At 37.1% G+C, this 19938-nt stretch overlaps 1 protein-coding gene across 1 annotated transcript; it reads right to left on the reverse strand.

Moving 5' to 3' along the window:
• Nucleotides 1-6741: 6741 nt before the first annotated feature.
• Nucleotides 6742-10425, reverse strand: LOC130983020 (uncharacterized). Its single transcript, XM_057907187.1, has 7 exons — nucleotides 10312-10425; nucleotides 9467-9845; nucleotides 9115-9350; nucleotides 8451-8666; nucleotides 8255-8347; nucleotides 8023-8124; nucleotides 6742-7244 (listed from the first exon to the last, which is right to left on the reverse strand). The coding sequence occupies exons 2-7, from the start codon at nucleotides 9843-9845 to the stop codon at nucleotides 6867-6869; spliced, it is 1404 nt and encodes a 467-aa protein (XP_057763170.1). The 5' UTR covers nucleotides 10312-10425; the 3' UTR covers nucleotides 6742-6866.
• Nucleotides 10426-19938: the final 9513 nt, after the last annotated feature.

Consider the following 19938-nt stretch of genomic DNA (forward strand, 5'->3'; position numbering starts at 1 on the left):
GTGTAGAAACTCTACCGTTGAAAATACATAAGAACAAGGTCTAGGCATGGCCAAATGGCCAGCCTCCCAAAGAGGGTTCAATCATAAAAACATGATCAAAAGATGATCCGAAGATTGAAAGATTCTCTAAATACAATAGCAAAAGTTCCTATTTATAGAGAACTAGTAGCCTAGGGTTTACAGAAATGAGTAAATGACGTAAAAATCTACTTCCGGGCCCACTTGGTGTGTGCTTGGGCTGAGCATTGCAGCTTCCATGTGTAGAGACTTTTCTTGGAGTTAAACGCTAGCTTTTGTGCCAGTTTGGGCGTTTAACTCCCACTTTTGTGCCAGTTCCGGCGTTTAACGCCGGGAATTCTAAAGCTGACTTGGAACGCCTGTTTGGTCCATCAAATCTCAGGAAAAGTATGGACTTCTATATATTGCAGGAAAGCCCTGAATGTCTACTTTCCAACGCAATTAAGAGCGTGCCAATTGGGCTTCTGTAGCTCTAGAAAATCCACTTTGAGTGCAGGGAGGTCAGAATCCAACAGCATCTGCAGCCCTTTTCAGCCTCTGAATCAGATTTTTGCTCAGGTCCCTCAATTTCAGCCAGAAAATACCTGAAATCACAGAAAAATACACAAACTCATAGTAAAGTCTAGAAAAGTGAATTTTAAATAAAAACTAATAAAAATATAATAAAAACTAACTAAAATATACTAAAAGCATACTAAAAACAATACCAAAAAGCGTGTAAATTATCCGCTCATCAGTGGTAGAGGCTAGGATCCAAAGAAACAGCATTCTCTGATCTGGAAGATTCGACCTTGTCTGTGGCATTTTAAGTAGAATCACCAATAGAATGAGCTGCTAGAGCTTCACCCTCGTTCAGATTGGATGACCGCGGCTATACGACATTTGATCTGAAGCAGAGGAGATTGGTGACCACGGCCAATGGCGTTGATCACATACAGCCTGCCATAGAAGAACTCACTCACAAGCAAAAGAGACAACAATACCAGAGTTACTTCAGAAAGACAAAGCAACTCCAATCCTTAACCATATTCCTATTAATGATCCCTTTCAAATGTAAAAAGTAATTTATACAATATTCTTCTTAAGCCTTCAACCAACTTCAAACCAATGACTTCTTGATTTTGCCTGACAAAGACCTGCAATATAACTATAGCTTGCTTCAAACCATAATCCTCGTGGGATTAACCCTGACTTGCTCAGGTATTACTTGGATGACCCAGTGCACTTGCTGGTACAGCTATACGAAGTGTGGGAATTTGTATGCCAGATACTAAAATCGTGCAAGTGAAAGTGCAAAATTGATATAAAATAGCACAATAAACAATAACCGAACCATTAATGAAAAGAAAACTCCTTATTCATCATGAAGCATAATGACATAGTCACATGGTAAAGGTACTTGTTGCAAAAACTGACAAGTTTGATAACAATCATGTCAAGTCACTCAAACAAATGCAATGCATTAACAAGAAACAAGCACCGGTCATGTGATGAAGTTGATATAAAAATCATGATTGAACAAGTAATTCAATTCAATTCACTAAAGTAAAAGTGCACAATTCATGATTTAGTTGCCAAATAAGGATATAGTCTAATGCATATGGTAGCTACAATATATGAATCAAACTCACATTTCATTTAGCCAATCAAACAAGGATTTGATGCTTAGTGCACATATTCATAAAAAATTATGCCAAAATTCAAGCAAGAAGCAACCCAATCAACATCAATCAAATACTTGTAATTCATTCAATTAAGAAACAACTAAACCAAAACTAATATAATTATTAAAATGAAAATGAAAAGCAATTAAAACTAAGTAAAACAAGTAGAAAAACATGAAAAAAAAAAGTAAGAGAAGAGAGGGATGGAGGGGGCGATAGTGCATAGGGCTTAATTCAAAGTACAATCAAAATTGTGCCCAAAATTGCACTTGTGCGTACGCACACAGGGTGAAAAATGGAAGGTGAGCGGATCCAGAAAAGTGTGCGAATGCTCTAAACAAAGAGAGGATCAAGAAGTGTGCGTGCGTATAAGCTTGTGCGTACGCACAGAACACTCTTTTTTTCTTTTTTTTTAAAAACATGGGGAAGGATCATATGTGCACGCGCACACAGGTCCGTGCACATGCACAGGAACAGAAATGGATAGGGGTTCATATGTACAGGGCGTGCCAGTGCTCCCAGCAAAAGGGGTGAAAGCTGGTGTGCGTACGCACAGGTGGGTGCGAACGCATATTGTGCACAAAAAGGGCTTTGTGTGCGTATGCACAAGTGGGTACCCACGCACAAAGCGCAAAAAAAAAAAAATAGGGGAGTGCCCACGCACAAGTCGTGTGAGCGCTCTGAACAGAGGACGCGCAGGCTAGTGTGCACACGCAAAGGAGGGTGCACACGCACAAAGCGCAAAAAATAGACATTGTGTGCGTACGCACAAGGATGTGCGCATGCACAAAGCCCTATTTTTGCAAAAAATTTTCTTCAAATTCTAGGGCACTCTACTTTAGCTCAACAAAAGTTCAACCCCACGACATTCAAATATCCACAAATGCATGATCCATAAGAAAATTAACCTATGTATGCTCAAAATTAACTAATCTTAGGCTAACTAAGACAAACAAACATGCAATAAACCAAAATTATATACAAGGAAAGGGTAAGAACAATGTTACCATGGTGGGATGTCTCCCACCTAGCACTTTGGTTTATAGTCCTTAAGTTGTACTTGTTGAGGAGACTCTTGTTAGGGTAGCTTGTGTTTCCACTCCTCTTTGAATCTCCACCCAAGCTTGCACTTTAAGGCTCCTCCAGGATCCCATATTCTTGGTATCCGCTCTCCTTCTTGTTGATCTTTATTCTTCAAGCCGGATGGATAAACTCTCAATTTGACCTTGAAGCAACCCAACACTCTTCGAAAATCACTCACTTGTGCTTCATACCGTGCTTGATTCCCAAAGCTTGAATTGGCTTCATTGATGAGCCTTGGATTCACTTGGCAACCAACACTCCTTTCTCCACCATGTAACAACCCAAGAAAGATTTTGAGTTGGTAATCCGTCTCTAAGATAGCATATTGATAGGGGCCAATGAAGCTCATAGATGAAATTGCCATCCACTCAATGTGCTCTTGGACCGGAATTGCTTCCTCACCAACTTCCTCTTCCCCATCACTCAAGTCATAAGAAGGAGGTTGTTAGAAGTCTACCTCCAAGTCTCTCTCAAACTCAATGGGAAGAGGCTCACTAAGTTCATTAAGGGGATTGACCAAGGTGGACAAAAAATCATCAATGATGGAATCCACATCTTGATCAATCTCCCTCAACTTTCCCTTTCTCTCCTAACTTATCCCACCTTCCTCCTCTTGTTTCAATTCATGCTCTAACTCTTCCTCTTTCCCTTGTGGCTCCATGCTCTCCTCTTCACTACAATCTTTAGTTGACTCTTCACATTCCTCAAGAGGAATGCTGACAATGGCCAAGTTGCATAGGTTAGGAATTTTTATCTCAAATAGAATTGGCGTTGTAAGTATAGTCCTAACCCAAAAATTTGACCATCAATCAAATCAATAGTCACAATCCAAAATAAATGTAAACCAGGAGTTTTAAATCCCAGGTCGTCTTCCCTAGGAGTTGTAATTAACGTGCTCTATTATTGGCTATGAGGAAATTAGGGTCGGATGATAGCAATTGGCAAGAAATTAAAAGGGCAAGAAGGTAACTTAACATGCAAGAAATTAAATGAAGGCAAGGGAAGGCAATGAAAATATAATTTAAATACTAAAAGAGCTCTTGGTGAGGATTGGGTAATTAGGGCTTGCTATCCTAGTAGTGGACCACAAACATGGTAATTGTGTGTGAATTAATCCCAATTAGTCAACCCTACATCGAGGATAAGTCAAAAGGGCATAATTAACCTCAATCCACAAGTCATAGCCAACTCACTAATTAACTTAGTGAAAGGCTAGCGTTAGTAGAAACCAAGTTAATTAACAACCCTCCAACAATGTGGAATGGACATCAACTACTTAAGTTCACCCAAACCACTCAATTTCTCATCCAAGAGTGAGAAAACTATGTAAAAACCCAACCAAACATTTTATCAAACACTTGGTGGGTATGAAAAGAAAGCATGGTAAATGACAAGGAATGATAAATGCTACAACTACCAAGTAAGGAAAATAAAGATAGCAACTCAATAAAGCAATAAAAGAGGCATGAAACATAAAATTGCATTAAATGTAAATTAAAGTAACAAGAGTGCAAATGCATAAAAGTGGCAAAAATGGAGAAAATGACAAGATAAAGTATTGAAATTAAGGCAATAGAACAAGGAAAGATAGAGGAAAGTAGATTAAAACAATAATTAAAACAAGAAATTACAAAGCAATTAAACTAAAAACCCTATGTTCTAGAGAGAAGGGGGAGCTTTTCTCTCTAGAAAACTAAGCTAAAACATATAAAAACCTAAATCTAAGTGCTGCCCCCTTCATTCCTCTTCAATTTGGCTTGAAATAGCTTAAGAAATGAGTTGGATTGGGTTTTGGTGGCCTAGAAATCTCCCCGCGGTTTTCAATTAATTAGGTCACGTGCAAGGACCTGTGCGGACGCACAAATGTGTGCGTTCGCACACATGCTAAATCCTAACATGTGCGTAAGCACAAGTACCTATGCATACGCACACTTAGACTTACGTCTACTATAGCAAATTGCATATCATTTTGAAGCCCCGGACATTAGATTTCCAATGCCACTAGAGCCGCCTCATTTGGACCTATGTAACTCAAGTTATGACTATTTTAGTACCGAGATGTCACGTTGGACAGCTTTCCAAATCATTTCTTTCTTGAATTATTCCACTTTGTATGCTTTCCTTCCACTTTCTCAAGCCAGTCTTGCCTTCAAAACCTTGAATCACTTAAACAAACATATCAAGGCATCGAATGGGAGAAAAGTGAATTAAAATTGGCAATTTAAGCATGAAAACCATTTTTTTCACAATTAAGCACAATTAAGAAAGAATTCACAAAAGCATGCTATTTCAACGGATAAGTGAAGAAAAGTCAATGAAATCCACCCAAATAGAGCAAATAAATATCATAAAATGTGGATTCATCACATCCCCACACTTAAACAATAGCATGTCCTCATGCTATACCAAAGGAAGATGAGAAGGGGAATTAACATTTATTCAAAGCAAGGAAACTACCTATATGAATGCAACCACTTAGTCAAAATAAATCAATTTCCAAGAATACACATATACACATAAGGGCATAAGCAATTCAAATCCATAGTTGACTTGAGTTATTGGAAAGAGTTAATAACTTGCAAGATAAGCAATAATAGAAGGTGGAAACATAAAATTCGAGTAATCAAACCCCTCACCGGATGTGTTTACACTCTAATCGCTCAAGTGTTTAGGGTTGGTTCACTCTATTCTCTTCTACTCATACTTTCTAAGATTTGTTCCTCATCTAACAGTCAACAATCATTTGATGTATGCATACAAGTATCATGAGGACTTTTCATGGTTGTAATGGGGCTAGGGCAAAGATGAGGTTATATATGGTCAAGTGAGCTTAATATTTGCATCTTTGATTAGCCTAAGCTCTCACCTAACCTTCATAATAATCTATACAATTTAAATCAAACCAAGCTACCATTCCTCACTTTTCCACATACTCATGCATCCTTTTCAATTCACATCTCATATGCATTGTTCTTGTTGTTCTACTCTAGGGCATTTTGTCCCCTTTTTATTACTTTTCTTTATTTTTTTTGTTTGAGCTAAAATATATACAAAAAGTGTCAATGCACATGGTTTAAGCAATTCTTTCATGAGTGTGTACCCAATTCCCAAGATTTTCCACAATATTAAAAATCCACTTTTACCTCAACCAAAGTTTCCAAACTTACCCACACTTAGATGATACACACTCTCACTAGTCTAAGCTAATCAAAGATCCAAATCAAGGACATTTATTGTTTTTCGCTTTAAGGCTAATAATGTGCTAAAATTAAGAACAAGAGGGGATTAATCATAGGCTCAAAGTTGGTTAACAAGGGAAGATAAAAGGGTAGGCTTTTTGGGTAAGTGAGCTAAATGAAAAGATAGCCTCAATCCACTACAACAGAGGCGGCGTTTAGCGGCGGTTTTTTCTCCATTTAGCGGCGGTTTTAAACCGCCGCAAAATAGATCACCGGCGGTTATGGAGACCGCCCTGGTTATGAGCGCTGGGAGTGAGTTCAGCGGCGGTTTTCAGCAACCGCTGGTATAACCGCCGCTAAATAGTTATTTCGCGGCATTTGTTACAAAACCGCCGCTAAATTAACGTTCTACGATTGATCCAGTTGTTTACCAGCGGTTTAGGAACCGCCGCGAATCAAGTGACTTTGTACAAGTTTGGATGTATTTTGCGGCTAAGGTACAACCGCCGCAGTATACGTCTTGTTTGTCTACATGTACTTTAGGCGGTTCCGAACCGCCGCAATCCCCCATAAAAGTGTCAAACGTTTTTAGTCATGTTGGCGGTTTAAAAACCGCCGCTAAGTTATCAAAAAAATAAAAAAAAAACGCAGAATTTGGGTTTTTATTTATAAAATCACATAAAATTATAATTAAATATTATAATAAATTTTGTTCCTTAGATGTGTAATTATTTTATGAGTTATTGTATTGACGGGTAGAATCTAAACTTGTGACAAAACCAAAAAAATATCCGAAAACCAAAATGTATTTATCAAAATATCAACAAAATATCTCTCTTGCTAAGAGTTGCAAAGTCTACTTTAAAAAAAGTATGCATCAATCCAAAATAATTTCAATCCTAAAGTACTATTTTTTACTATATCATTCTGTTGAACACATCCCTGCAGCAATCTCTGGTGGCAGCTCCTCACCCTGCCGTTGAAAAAGATAAATCAAAGCACTCTGCATTACCTTTATCCTTTTCTTGTCTGCTGCTGCTTCATCTTCCATCGCCTTTCTTTTCAACTTCTCGGCTTTCAGTTCTGTCTGTAGTTCATTCAGCTTCCTTTGCGTCTCCTCTTCTTGGACTCTGTTTACTGACGGTTGGAAATTTGTACCAAAGAGTTGACTAGGAGTCGGTCCGAAACCCACTCCACGCATTCTACCCGGTTTCTCTCTTCCGAAAACCTGAGCAAGGGAGTCATTTTGGGACAAGACTCTAGAAGACTCATCCAGTTGCTCAATCTCCAGAAGTTTTTCCTACATACATAAGACAACAATATGGATCCGATTTAAGTAAATTCAACCTAATTAAAACTTAAACTGAGTTTATATTTGATGCACACGATAAGCATAAGCATGCATAGGGATATACATCTGAATTGAGAGCAGAGAATACTTTTGAATGGATTGCATTCCAGTTCTGTCACAAAATCAATTTGAGGAACCCCAAGACACCCAATTACGCTATAGTTTTCATCATTCAGAACTCCCTGGATTCCGAGACTTACACTGTTATTCTTCTATATTACTAAACTTGGATTCCAACCTTCTACTGTTCTCTATTTATTACTAAACTTATGCATATTACACATCATCAGAATATACTCATTTAAGTAAATGTATAAATACATAAATAATTAAATAAAATCCGTTCAAAGAAATAATTCAATACTAGTATTCTAGTAATTTTGATAATTGCCCCTAATCATGTGTTACATATATATATCGAAACAAATAATTAGGGCTGTTAAAACATCATTATTCATAAAGCAATTTTCAAAATTTCTGCCCAAATAAATAACCTTTTCGGTCATACAGATATTTTGTAATTAAATTGAATCCTTCACATGTATACAATATTATATCATGGTATAAGCTGGACCCAAAAACTGTATTTGTAAACATTGAATGAAGAGAAACCCACAACTTATTCTGTGAACAGCACACAAGGAATGAGCAACTAAGAAGCAGCAATCATGTATTGATGCATTAGATATCAAAACTTTGATGACTATACATATTAAGTTGTACTTACACCAATTTCTCTTGCCTCGTCATTAATATAAGAGCCATCCCTTTTTTTATGAACCTTGATCCACAGCTCTCCTCTACCGATTATCCTTCCTTCTTGTTCTGACTGAAATAACAAAGTTTAACCCAGCACCGAAATACACGCAATCAGGGAGAATGTTTTAAACATAAATAGTCCAAGGAGTGAATTCAACAGAGCAGTACAATATTGAAGAGTGAATAAAAAAGTACACTACCTCTTCTTCCCTCTGCCGAACCAGGCTTTTCGAACCGCCAGTGTGGGTATACAGCTGTTTTGACCGATTTATTGCATTTTTCTTGCACTTCTCCTGTTGGTCCATCAGAAATAAATGGGTATTAGAAACTGTTTTACAAAAGACACAATGCAAAGGTGATTGTACTAGCCTATACCAATATAAATACTATTTTTACCTTGGTCTCAGGTTTGGCGCGATAATCAAGGTACCATCTCCAGTGATCTCGATCAATTCTAGGGGGACGATTCTCGATATTTTCTTCAATCGATAGTGTTGGCTCGTAGCAATCATCATACAACCTCAACCTTGTATCTTTCCAGGACTTCCCCATGCTTTTCAAAATATTTTTTTTTATGATTCCTTCACTATCTTCATCAAACTGGAAGATTTGCTGCATAAATGACACGATTTGTTAAATAAATTTGCTGGAATACTCCCTGGTCAAGGAGTTGGTCAAAGGTAGCCACCAATTACAAAAACATCTTTTAGCAATAAAGAATAAATCGAAGAAGCTGCACCATCTGACGTGAACACAAAAAAAATGGAGTAAAAGATATCTATTGACTCAAATATAATACTGACTAAAAATGCACAAAGGATTGAAAATCATATAATGTCCTTAACAGCAATCCACCAGCCATCAAATTACAAAGAGAAAATGCCAATTCAGCTCCTTAAGAGTACACACAAGTTTGTGAATAAAATCAGAACATTCAAAAAACATTTCATATACAAACACTTTGTGTTATAGTTAAGTTTTTTTTTAACTTAAGAATAAATTACTATTCCTAAAATAATCAAAGGGTATTAAGAATAAGCATATCTTAAAGAACTATTACCTTGACACATTCGTAATAAACTTTTTCTTTAGTGGTAACATGACGCCAACTTTCCTCACATATAGGAAATTTTCCGTAATCAGATCCCAGCATGCCAAGAACGCCGCTCAACAGTCCAGCTTCGTCTCCAACTGCTTGTTTTTCACTGTTGAACCTAAGCATGATTCTTCTACCATTGGGCCGCTCCATAGCCTCCCTCACACTCAGTTTAGCCGGCTTGATTGTGCCATTGGAATCTACAAGCCACATATAAACCTTTAAATGTCTCTGTTGAAGACCGTATGCACGAAGCAAAATAAATAACACATACTCTATCGTAAATTGGGCAGGTTAAATCTAATAGATACGTTACCGATGATCTTAACCGCCCAATACTCTGTGGTCTTCCGTCCTTTCCGACTCTGAGCTCTAGAAGCAACAGAGATGTTTTCAACTTCTTGATCAATAGAATCCTCCTCATGAGCATTGCATTCCAAGTGTACGTGTCCCGGCTTCGAGTTCTGACTGCTGTAAGTACTCGTCTGTGGAGCAGGCCTTGGTTCACTGCGCGGTGGACGGAACGGGCGTACGGTAGTATGGACACTACCACAGCTTGCTGGGGGAATTTCAGAGTCAACTTGGTGGACATCCGAAGCCGGAAACGTAGCCAGAGCCAGAGCCGGAGCCTTTTGAGATTGCTGGCATGCTGGTCCTGATCTAGCTTTCTTGGTAAACCGACCTTTTCTAGCCATCTTATATTCATAATAACATGATGCAGGGAAAAAAGATCACATTAACTCCAACAACACATAATGCAAGTAAATTTTGTTTACACATTATAGAAAACAAAGTAACTTGTATACAATGCGAGGAGTAATCAGCACAAGACACTGTTATAAGCTACAATGCTCTACATGTACTTTATAATGAAAACTAAATTGATAAGATGAGGAAAAAGAAGCATATCATTCACATAGCATGGTTATAACCATGGTAGGCAGTGGGCAAATCAAATTTTTTTCAAGATCGTAGGTAATCATACATGCAATTGGATAAAAAACCCCAACTATCTCAATATTAGGGGCTTTAAGGCTTTTATGCACAAGACAGGGGAGCATTGTGAGCATGATCGAAACATGCAAGAATTTCATTGACTGTAACTCAACAAACCCTAGTCACATTTGACCAATGCGAATAGAACGAGATATCAGGCCTTACCGGTGAAGAGTGGACAGGCGACCAACAGGCCGGAATCGACGATGACCGCTGACGCAGAGACGGCGACTTGACAAGTAGCTTGTGTTTGAGGAGAGTGTATAAGGATTGTAAGGCGCTGGGGTTGGGGGCGCTGATGCTTCTTTCAAAATAGGTATAGCTATATATATATATATATATATATATATAATGTCGATAGTTGTTATTGGGTTCGTTAGTGTTTTAGTTTTAATAATAATAATAATAATAATAATAATAATAATAATAATAATAATAAGGGAAAATTTCACTCCCCTCCCTGCGAAAAAAATACCCATTAACAAAAATTTTATTTTTTATTATTATATTTTTTTACTAAAATATTTTTTAATAAATTATTTTTTATTGATTAAATTGTAGTTTTTAAAAAATTTAATAATTATATTATTTTTTTCTAAAATATCCTTCAATAATTTTTTAATTATTAAATTATAATTTTACCAAAATTTTCGTTAACGATTTTTTTATATTTTACTATTAATTTTTTGATATCTATATATATTATTTTAACATTAAATAAAAAATTTTAGTAAGATTATTTTTCAATATCAATATATATTAATTGTTATATATATTAATAGTGGTAAAAATTTTTTATTTAATGTTAAAATACTATATATTGATATCAAAAAATTAATAGTGAAATATAAAAATAATTGTTCATAAAAATTTTGGTAAAATCAAAATTTAATAATTAAAAAAATATTGAAAGATAGATATCTTAGAAAAAATAATTTAATTATTAATTTTTTTAAAAGTATTTTAAAAAAATACAATTTAATCAATAAAAAATAATTTATTAAAGGGTATTTTGGTAAGTAAAATTTAATGATAAAAAATAAAATTTTTTGTTAATGGATATTTTTTTATAAAATAATTTATTTTTTCTTAAAAAATGGATAAAGTTTGTACCAAAAAGTTTAAAATGGATTAAAGAGGAGGTTTTTTAAAAGTGAGAAGGGAGAGAAATGTACATTTATAAAATAGAGGAAAGGGGAGTGTCATTTTAACATCTCACATGGGAGGGGATTGGAATTTTCCCTAATAATAATAATAATAAGTATTGATATAATATCACACACCGTGCTAGACAGTTGTAACCATAGTGGTTTAGATTGCTATATCATTTATTTTATTTAAGCTTTGTTTATTTTTAAAATAAGACTATTTTAGCTGAACAAGATTTGGGTGCAGCATTAACTTAGTGATTTTTTTTAGGAGCAGGATGTTGACCATTATCACATTCTCTCATTCATTTGAAGAGTTATCAACAACGTACTTGATCAGTCAATGTGTCGTTTAACTGTGTTTTAGTGGAAACAATTGAATTTCAACTTAAAAATAACCAGTTGGTTCACGTTTGGAATCGATGGGGGAACTTGTTAGAATGGTCATGACTATGGCATCACATACTAACAGTGAAGAAGTGTTTCTAAAAAGAGACAATCACTTTTTCAATTGATCTGGGTCTATCTTATTGGTTTTCATTGTACTCAGAGGTTTATTATATTTATATATATAAGCCCTTCAAAAGACATTGCAATCTCTTTTGGGGAAAAAGATAAGGTCAAAATGACAAATGACCCTGAAGAAGGCCTAAATATAAAAATCAGATGAATCATTGACTCATTTTAGCTGATTGAAAACTGTAAAACCGAGAGCATATATGAATTTGATCAAGATAAACATGTGTTTTGTTGTAGAATAAAGAAAATTTTTCTATTAAACTTTGAAGATAGAAAACTCATATGCATGTAATAATAATAATATAATTGGCATTAATAATAATAATCGTGTCTCACAATATGCATGTAATATCCAGTGGGTTTCACCAAAGTTGAGAAATAACATACTAGGAGACCAGTGGCCTTCTACCTAGCATAATAACAATCCAAGGTAATGTAGAAAATAGTTATAAAGTCAAGATAAATTTCAACCAACACGTCCTGGCTACCCTGTACAACCTAGACCGCAATTCTTCATCTAAACTACATATCCTCAAGGTTTCAAGTATCTAGTAGCCCACACAGCCAAGTGCCACGCATTCTTCTCCTCAGGAGACATTCCAGTATAAGGATATTCATTCTCTTCTGGCGTCAAATTCAGGTCATATGACAGCGTGGAAGCCTTGGTACCATCAGCACCTTCGCCATTAGAGCTATCGGAAGGGACAACATCCTCTCCATCCAATGAATCTGGGACTACCTCCCCCGGTTCTTCAGACTCCATCTGAATATTCTCCCGAGACATTCCTGATAGTTGCAAGGTAGCCAAGCAAGCCCAGATTAGGAGGATTAAGTGTGTGATGTACGTAATCAAAAATCTCAACATCTAAGTCAATTGCTTCTTTAGTCAGCTAACAATGGGATTACTATTAGTGAAGACACATGATTAAAGAAAGGCATAAAATAAAAGCCAACTAATAAAAAAACAGAAACTGTTAACCAATTATCAAAGTGATCCCAAAAAAATTCAAATAAGACAAATTAGAACAGGGTGTTCTGCACGGGTTGGAACTGAGGTGAAACACCGTAACAAGAGTAACAGCTAATGTACTGCTATGATCAATTTGCAATGTTGGGTTTATGACAAGGGTCACTGCCACTATTATCTGATGTGAGTTCCTTAGGGTGTATCTATTGGAGATAATCATGAAAATGAAGGGAAGATAGTGAGGGGGCTAGGAGAGTGAAATTCACCAGATTTTGTTCATTATTCCATAATATGTCTCCCTTCCCCTCCCTTCCAACATCCTAGCTCTCAGAGGAACACTTAGGAAGTTATTTATTTCAAATAAGACTAACGTGTGACTTAATTAGGCATGCAACTTAAATAGGCCGAATGCGTACAGATCTGCTACAGATTGGGATTTTCTCCCTATGCAACCTAACTAGGCAGAATGATTAAAAATTATTGCTAACAAGAAGACCGTAAAATATTATAAAAGTCGAGTCTTTCTTACTGTCCCATAGTCGATCAAGGCCATGTTCTATGAGGTTGAATTCCTCCCGTGCCGCAATTTCCAGTTCAACAACAAGGGGGTTTTCATGGCGTGACTGCAAATATACACAAGTGATTATAATTTATCACAGTAACAAAATTGAAATCAGAATTTAACTATGTAGTTCGTGAACCTTCATGTACGCTAGTTAAACACAGAAGTAAATCATGAACATTTACCTTCACCTCGTCAAGTATTTCCTGTGAGCACCACGTGTCCGTACTTGTTATAAACTGAAACCCAAATTTAGCCCGGTACATACGATCCCATTGATTTAATTCCTAAAATTTAAGATGAATCAACTGAATACTATTTCATCGACGAACATGAAAAAGAAATTGGTTATAAAGTAGGCAGCAACAATCAAACCTTCATCATTGAACCTGGCGCATAACGAATGGCCAGATTGAGGAGTCGGCGACCAGCAAAGGCATCCAGCCATGATTGTATACTGGACTCATTGAACCACAACTGCCTTGCAAATGTTATTGCGTCATCCAACGAATAAAACGGGGACCCCTCTATCATCTTCTCCATGAAACAACGGCTGCTGCAAATGAGATAGAAGTCTCGACACTCCAATTTCCCTGATAGGCCAAAGACATAGAACCATTAGAACAAGGAAAATTAAAAAATGTGAGTGTAAGAAGAGTTGAAGGAGAAGTTATAGCATTGTGAAGATCCAGTTAAATTATAAGAGCTACATTATGATGGACATCTAGTATTTTAGGAATCGGCGGCCTCATCACAATCTTCCACCCCGTCATTACTGGATTCCTCTAATTCGCCGTCTCTTGTCAGCCGCAGGCTTTCGACATCAAATTCAGGCAAGGTAGTCATACAAGCATGGGGGTGAAGGTCGACCTCACAATGTTCAAAATCCTCGCCCATGTCAAACAAATCTCGTGGCTTTACATGGAATACCACACTCCATCCGGTGTCCACCTCATCCTCCACGTAGAACACAAGACGTGCCTCAGATGCCAGGATGTACGGCTCATCCTCTTCTCGATCACCGGTGTGAATCGGATTGGCAAAATTGACACAGGTGTGGCCCAACACGTCGTGTCGGATGCCTCTGCCCGAAGTGGTGTCTGCCCAAAGACACTTGAATAACACAACAGTGAATTGACCGCTGTAATTCAGCTCGATGATGTCCACTAATCTTCCGTAGTAGGAGACACCGCCAATAGCAACATTGGCATCCCGTTTACTTGCATAACTTCTAGTATCTGAAGTGACATAAACCCCACTATTCTGTGTTTTCATTCCTTCCTCCCTAGACATGGTTCTAAATTTAAATCCATTGATGTTGTAAGCTTGATAGCGCCTGGCCTGAGCAAGAGGACCGCAGGCAAGCCACTGCAACTCGTTCGAATGATTGGTACTTCCAAATGGGACCTGGCATTGAACCATTAGAGCCAAGAAATCATGAAAAGGTATTAGGATCTTGAGATAGTTTGGTTTACCTTATGCATGAACCAGTTGGGAAATTCTCTGTGCACAACACTATCTATTTGAGATGGGGACCTGGTTCTACTTCACAGTTTCCTCTTTGTGATAGCTCTGTACTCACTATGCATACAATAAGTTTTATCAAGTTCAATACTATCACATCCATACTGGCTGACTGTATAAATTTAAAACTCAGGCTCTGTACTTACTCCAAGAATGTCTCTGTAGCACTGCAATTGACAAGTACATGACGATGTGCTTGCAACTTTTCGGTTGCTGTTAGAGTAAAAAATGAATATGCCCCGACCACCTTTCCGACATCTGGGATCAAGCTGGCAATCTCGCTCGGCGGAGCATCGCTCGGCCGGTCGTCAACACGCGTCGGTCGGTTGATCCTAGTCTCGACATTATCTAGATATCTTGAACAAAATGTGAGAATCTCCTCGGATAAGTAACCCTCTGCAATGGATCCTTCAGGTTGTGCCCTATTACGCACATACTGTTTGAGACGACATAGGTACCTTTGGAAGACAACAACAACATGTAAATTACTAGATCATGGCTATCATAATAAAACGGATCACGAAAGATCAAGTAGATCTTTACCTCTCGATTGGGTACATCCACCGGTAATGCACTGGGCCACCAAGACATACCTCGTCGACTAAATGCACCGTTAGATGAACCATGACTGTGAAGAAGGAAGGTGGAAATATCATCTCCATGTGGCATAAAGTATGGACCACACGATCCTGAAGGAGAGGAAGTTGTTGAGGATCTATGGATTTACTACATATTAGTCGAAAAAAGGTTGATAACTCAGCCAAAACGACGGCCACTGCGGTGGGCAATACGTGTTTTGATGCAATTGGCACTAGATGTTCCATCAGAATGTGGCAGTCATGACTCTTCAACCCGAATAACTTGCGATGTTTTAAATCGACGCAGTGAGAGATGTTGCTAGAGTACCCGTTAGGAAAGACCACATTCTTGATAGTCCTAAGAAAGACATCCTTCTGTGGATTGGACATGGTAAAAACTGCAGCGGGATACTTTCCACCTTTAAGTGGCCACATATCTTGCCTGATTCCCATCAATTGGAGATCTTTTCGAGCTTTTAGGTGGTCTTTGGATTTACCGCTCTCGTTCAACATGGTGAAAACAATGTTGTCACATACATTCTTCTCTATGTGCATCACATCAAGGTTGTGACGTAATTCATTGTTCTCCCAGTATGGCAGCTCAAAGAATATACTCCTCTTTTTCCAGGGAGACTCGTCCTGCATCATGGTTTGCTGTCCGCGCCTTCTTTTGCCGCCCACCGCTTGCACTTTTCCCTGTGATACGGGCACACCGTCCAATTGTCTCAGGACATCCCTGCCAGTCAATTTGGTTGGTGAAGATCTATCCTCTACCTTGCCATCAAATCTTCTCCGATCCTGTTTATATCTGTGATCGCGATTTAGGAAGCGACGATGACCCATATAACACCATTTTTGACTGAAGGTGAGTCGCCTAGTCTCAGAGTCCAAATTGCACGTGGGGCAAGCTCTCCCGCCGTACGTATTCCAGCCAGATAAATTGCCCAAACCAGGAAAATCGCTGATAGTCCACATCAACGCAGCACGCATCTTGAATGTTTTCTTCTCACTGGCGTCGTAGGTATCAACACCGGCCCACAACTGTTTCAACTCATCGATCAGGGGTTGTAGGTATATGTCTATGTCATTGCCAGGCATTTTAGGACCAGGAATAATCATGGAGAGAATAAAATTGGTTTGTTTCATGCAAATCCATGGGGGTAAGTTGTATGGAATAAGAATCACTGGCCATATTGAGTACTTTGAACTCAGGTTTCCATAAGGATTGAAGCCATCACTGGCCAGGGCTAAGCAAACACTGCGCGGATCGCCAGAAAAGTCAGTATATCTCATGTCAAATGCTTTTCAACCCTCGCCGTCTCTGGGATGCCTCAAGAAACCGTCAGAGTTGGTTCCTCTCTTGTGCCACAACATGTCCACAGCTGTCTTGCTGGACATGAATAATCGCTGTAACCGTGGAATAAGAGGAAAATAACGAAGAACTTTCGCCGCCTGAGGTTTACCATTCTTCTTGACAACAGCATTGATCCTTACTAAAGAATTCTTCCTGGTCTTTTGCTTCTACCTGGATGCTCCACACCGTTTGCATCTAGACAGGTCATGGTCGGAACCCTGGAATAGCATGCAGTCATTCGGACATGCATCTATCTTCTTGTACTCAATACCAAGCTTCCTTATGATCCTCTTAGCATCGTGCAAGGTATTCGGAATCTGTGCATGCTCAAAGGCATCCCCCAATAGCTCTAAAATCAGACCAAAAGCCTTGTCACTCACTCCGCACATGCACTTGATATGGTACAACCTCACCAAGAAAGACAGCTTCGAGAATCTTGAGCATCCTGGATATAACTCTTGCTCGCCGTCCTTAAGCAAGTCTTGAAAGGCACGAGCCTCATGACTAGGTTCATCAGATAAGTACGGCAACCCATCAGCAACGTCGTCAACATGCCCATCCATGGCTTCTTCATCCTCACTCTGCAGTCCCGCCAAATTGAATGCGTCGTGGACCATGTCACGCATTTGATCTCCTGAATTTATAACGGGATCTAGTTCTTCCCTACCATTGGGTCTCTCGTCTACAATCCTCTCACCGTGATGTAACCAAAAGGTATAGTTAGGGGGAAATGGTTTCATCAGAAGATGATCGTATGCATCTTCTCTAGTTTGGAAAAACCGGAACCCACACAAAAGGCATGGACAATGTATCATCCCAACGGATGATGCATTGGCAAATGCGAAGTCAAGAAAACTATTCAGCCCATCCTTATATTCTACACTACCTCGTGGCTTTCTAATCCAGCTCTTATCAATGTCTAAGTGAATGAAATAGCACATACAAATAGATAGTTAATAATAAAAGACATAGAACTGAGCAAACCAAATTAAAAAAAAAGGTGTGTGTCAGGTGTACCAATAACAGTCTATCACAATTATGATATAGGAGAGTACCATACGTAACAAACACGACAATATATTACAAGCAAATCCATGTAGGGAGCGACGCAAAAACTCAAAATGGAAACAGAAACAAAGTTACTTGCATCCCAGATAACATGAAGAACTGGAAAGGTATTGGGAAGGAGGCTTACTCATGTTTAAAATTCTGTGCTTTCTTAAAAGAATACTGGTGGATAGAATTGCAGGTTCCAAGTCCAAAAAATGAAAAGATAAAGAAAATTTACCTTAAAAAATGAAAAAGAAAACAAGAACAACTGTTAAATTTAAAAAATAAATATGTCAACAAAGAGAACTAACCAATGATAATGTACAGTGAATAAAATCTTCAAAATATCGAATAAATGGAAGACTTAATAGGATTTGAAAGTTATAATTAAAAAACAGTTAAAAAATCAAGGGGTTAAAATTACAATTATAACAGATGGAGGATAGAATATTAAAATTGTAGATATATTATGCCTTGTATGCTTATAAGAAAATTATATTATAAATGTAGTATAAAACTATTTTACACTAATAATATAATAAAATTAAATTTTATTTTAAAATATTTAAATAAGATCCGTTCTCATTTTTTTTCCAAAACTGTACAAAACTTCTGCTCAATCCTTTTCACTCATGTAACTGAAAATATATATGGAAATAATTTTATCCTATCACACTCTTGAAGTAGACCATCTATCCAACTAAGAATTCTCAAGTAGTAGTTACCAACGTTCTATTCCCCCTGAAGAACAGGTTCATAATACTAACAACTAATGTCAAAGAATCTTAAATTCTATGGGTATGAAACTAGTAGTAAAAAATTATTCTTCCTGGCTAAGCAAACATGATGAATATATCAAAACAGCCACCCTAGCTTGCCTTGGAATTTATATCCTGGGTGGTTGCATGTAACATGAGATCAAATAGTGTAGCCAGAATTGTTATTAAAATTACATCACTATAAACATACACAAGTTAATTAAGAATCCCCTCCATACTCAAAGGGTCATATGTATTATTAATATGACACTTGTAGGAAGGTTGGAACCTTTTTTTCTTACTATATTATTCTATGAATCTAATGCGAGGACCAAACCCACCCAATTTAATTTGAATCATTGCCACCATTGTAAAAAAAGATGAATTTCTGCTGTAACTTCACTTCAATGAATACAGTTGTTAATTAATAGTACCCTTGAATTTGTCTTAAATTTTTGTCAGGGAATGAGAGAATAAATAGAAGAAAATCCTAATCAAACTCAGAATTAAATTGGTTTGGACCATCAAAATCCAGGACACATTCAAGAAATATGCTCCATAAATACCAATTTGAAATGTACAAGTAGAAAACAACATACATTTAATAAGAAATCAATAATGTTGCTTTAGAAAAGAAATGGCAAACAGGGAAATTTGGTTTTGAGTCATGGTAGGGAGATGCTATAGCATCAGTAATTGTAGTAATAATGATAAATAATATAATTGATCTTCATTTGATATTTTGGCTTCATTTGCAAGGTAACAGGAAATTGTATTACACAAGAAAGAAGTAGAAAGGGGATACTATGGTCAAGCAAAACAAAGTGAAGACAATAAAAAAAGGAAACTATATAAGTAAACACGCAGAGTCCATAATATATCCATTGTTTCTCATACTTGTAAAAACAACAAAATCCTATCTTATGTCAGCCAATTTCTCTATCAATAGTATATAAACCAGCCAAGCTAGCTAGCTACGGAAACAAGTTAAGTACTATTTTCAAGTTTCGCATAAATAATAATACAAAGGAAACCTCTATATTCTGTTGTAATTTGTTGAACATAAGAAGTACCAATCAATCAAACTAAAAATGGATTAACCACTCATGTATCTATATGTTTCTATAGAACTGATAAAATCCTCTTGATCTCAACATTTCATTCATTAGTCAGAGTTTATGGAAATTAGAATGTCACCAGTCCATAGTATATTATCAATTAAAACACAATATCCAAAACTCACATAATATTACTTATTTCACTTTAATAAGAAAAATAATAGGCAAGAGATGCAATGGTTAGAAGTTGTCAATGCAGGTAAGAATTGATTAT

The sequence above is a fragment of the Arachis stenosperma genome, chromosome 5, assembly GCF_014773155.1.
Source record: "Arachis stenosperma cultivar V10309 chromosome 5, arast.V10309.gnm1.PFL2, whole genome shotgun sequence".
NCBI classification, from domain to species: Eukaryota; Viridiplantae; Streptophyta; class Magnoliopsida; order Fabales; family Fabaceae; genus Arachis; species Arachis stenosperma.

Excerpts from the sequence above, each read along its gene's own strand:
- LOC130983020 (XM_057907187.1), bottom strand. The coding sequence starts at position 9,845 with ATGGCTAGAAAAGGTCGGTTTACCAAGAAAGCTAGATCAGGACCAGCA. Across the intron at positions 8,667-9,114 it reads TTTATTACGAATGTGTCAAG|CAAATCTTCCAGTTTGATGA; the intron begins GTAATAGTTCTT and ends TCATTTATGCAG. Across the intron at positions 8,125-8,254 it reads TTCGGCAGAGGGAAGAAGAG|TCAGAACAAGAAGGAAGGAT; the intron begins GTAGTGTACTTT and ends TTGTTATTTCAG.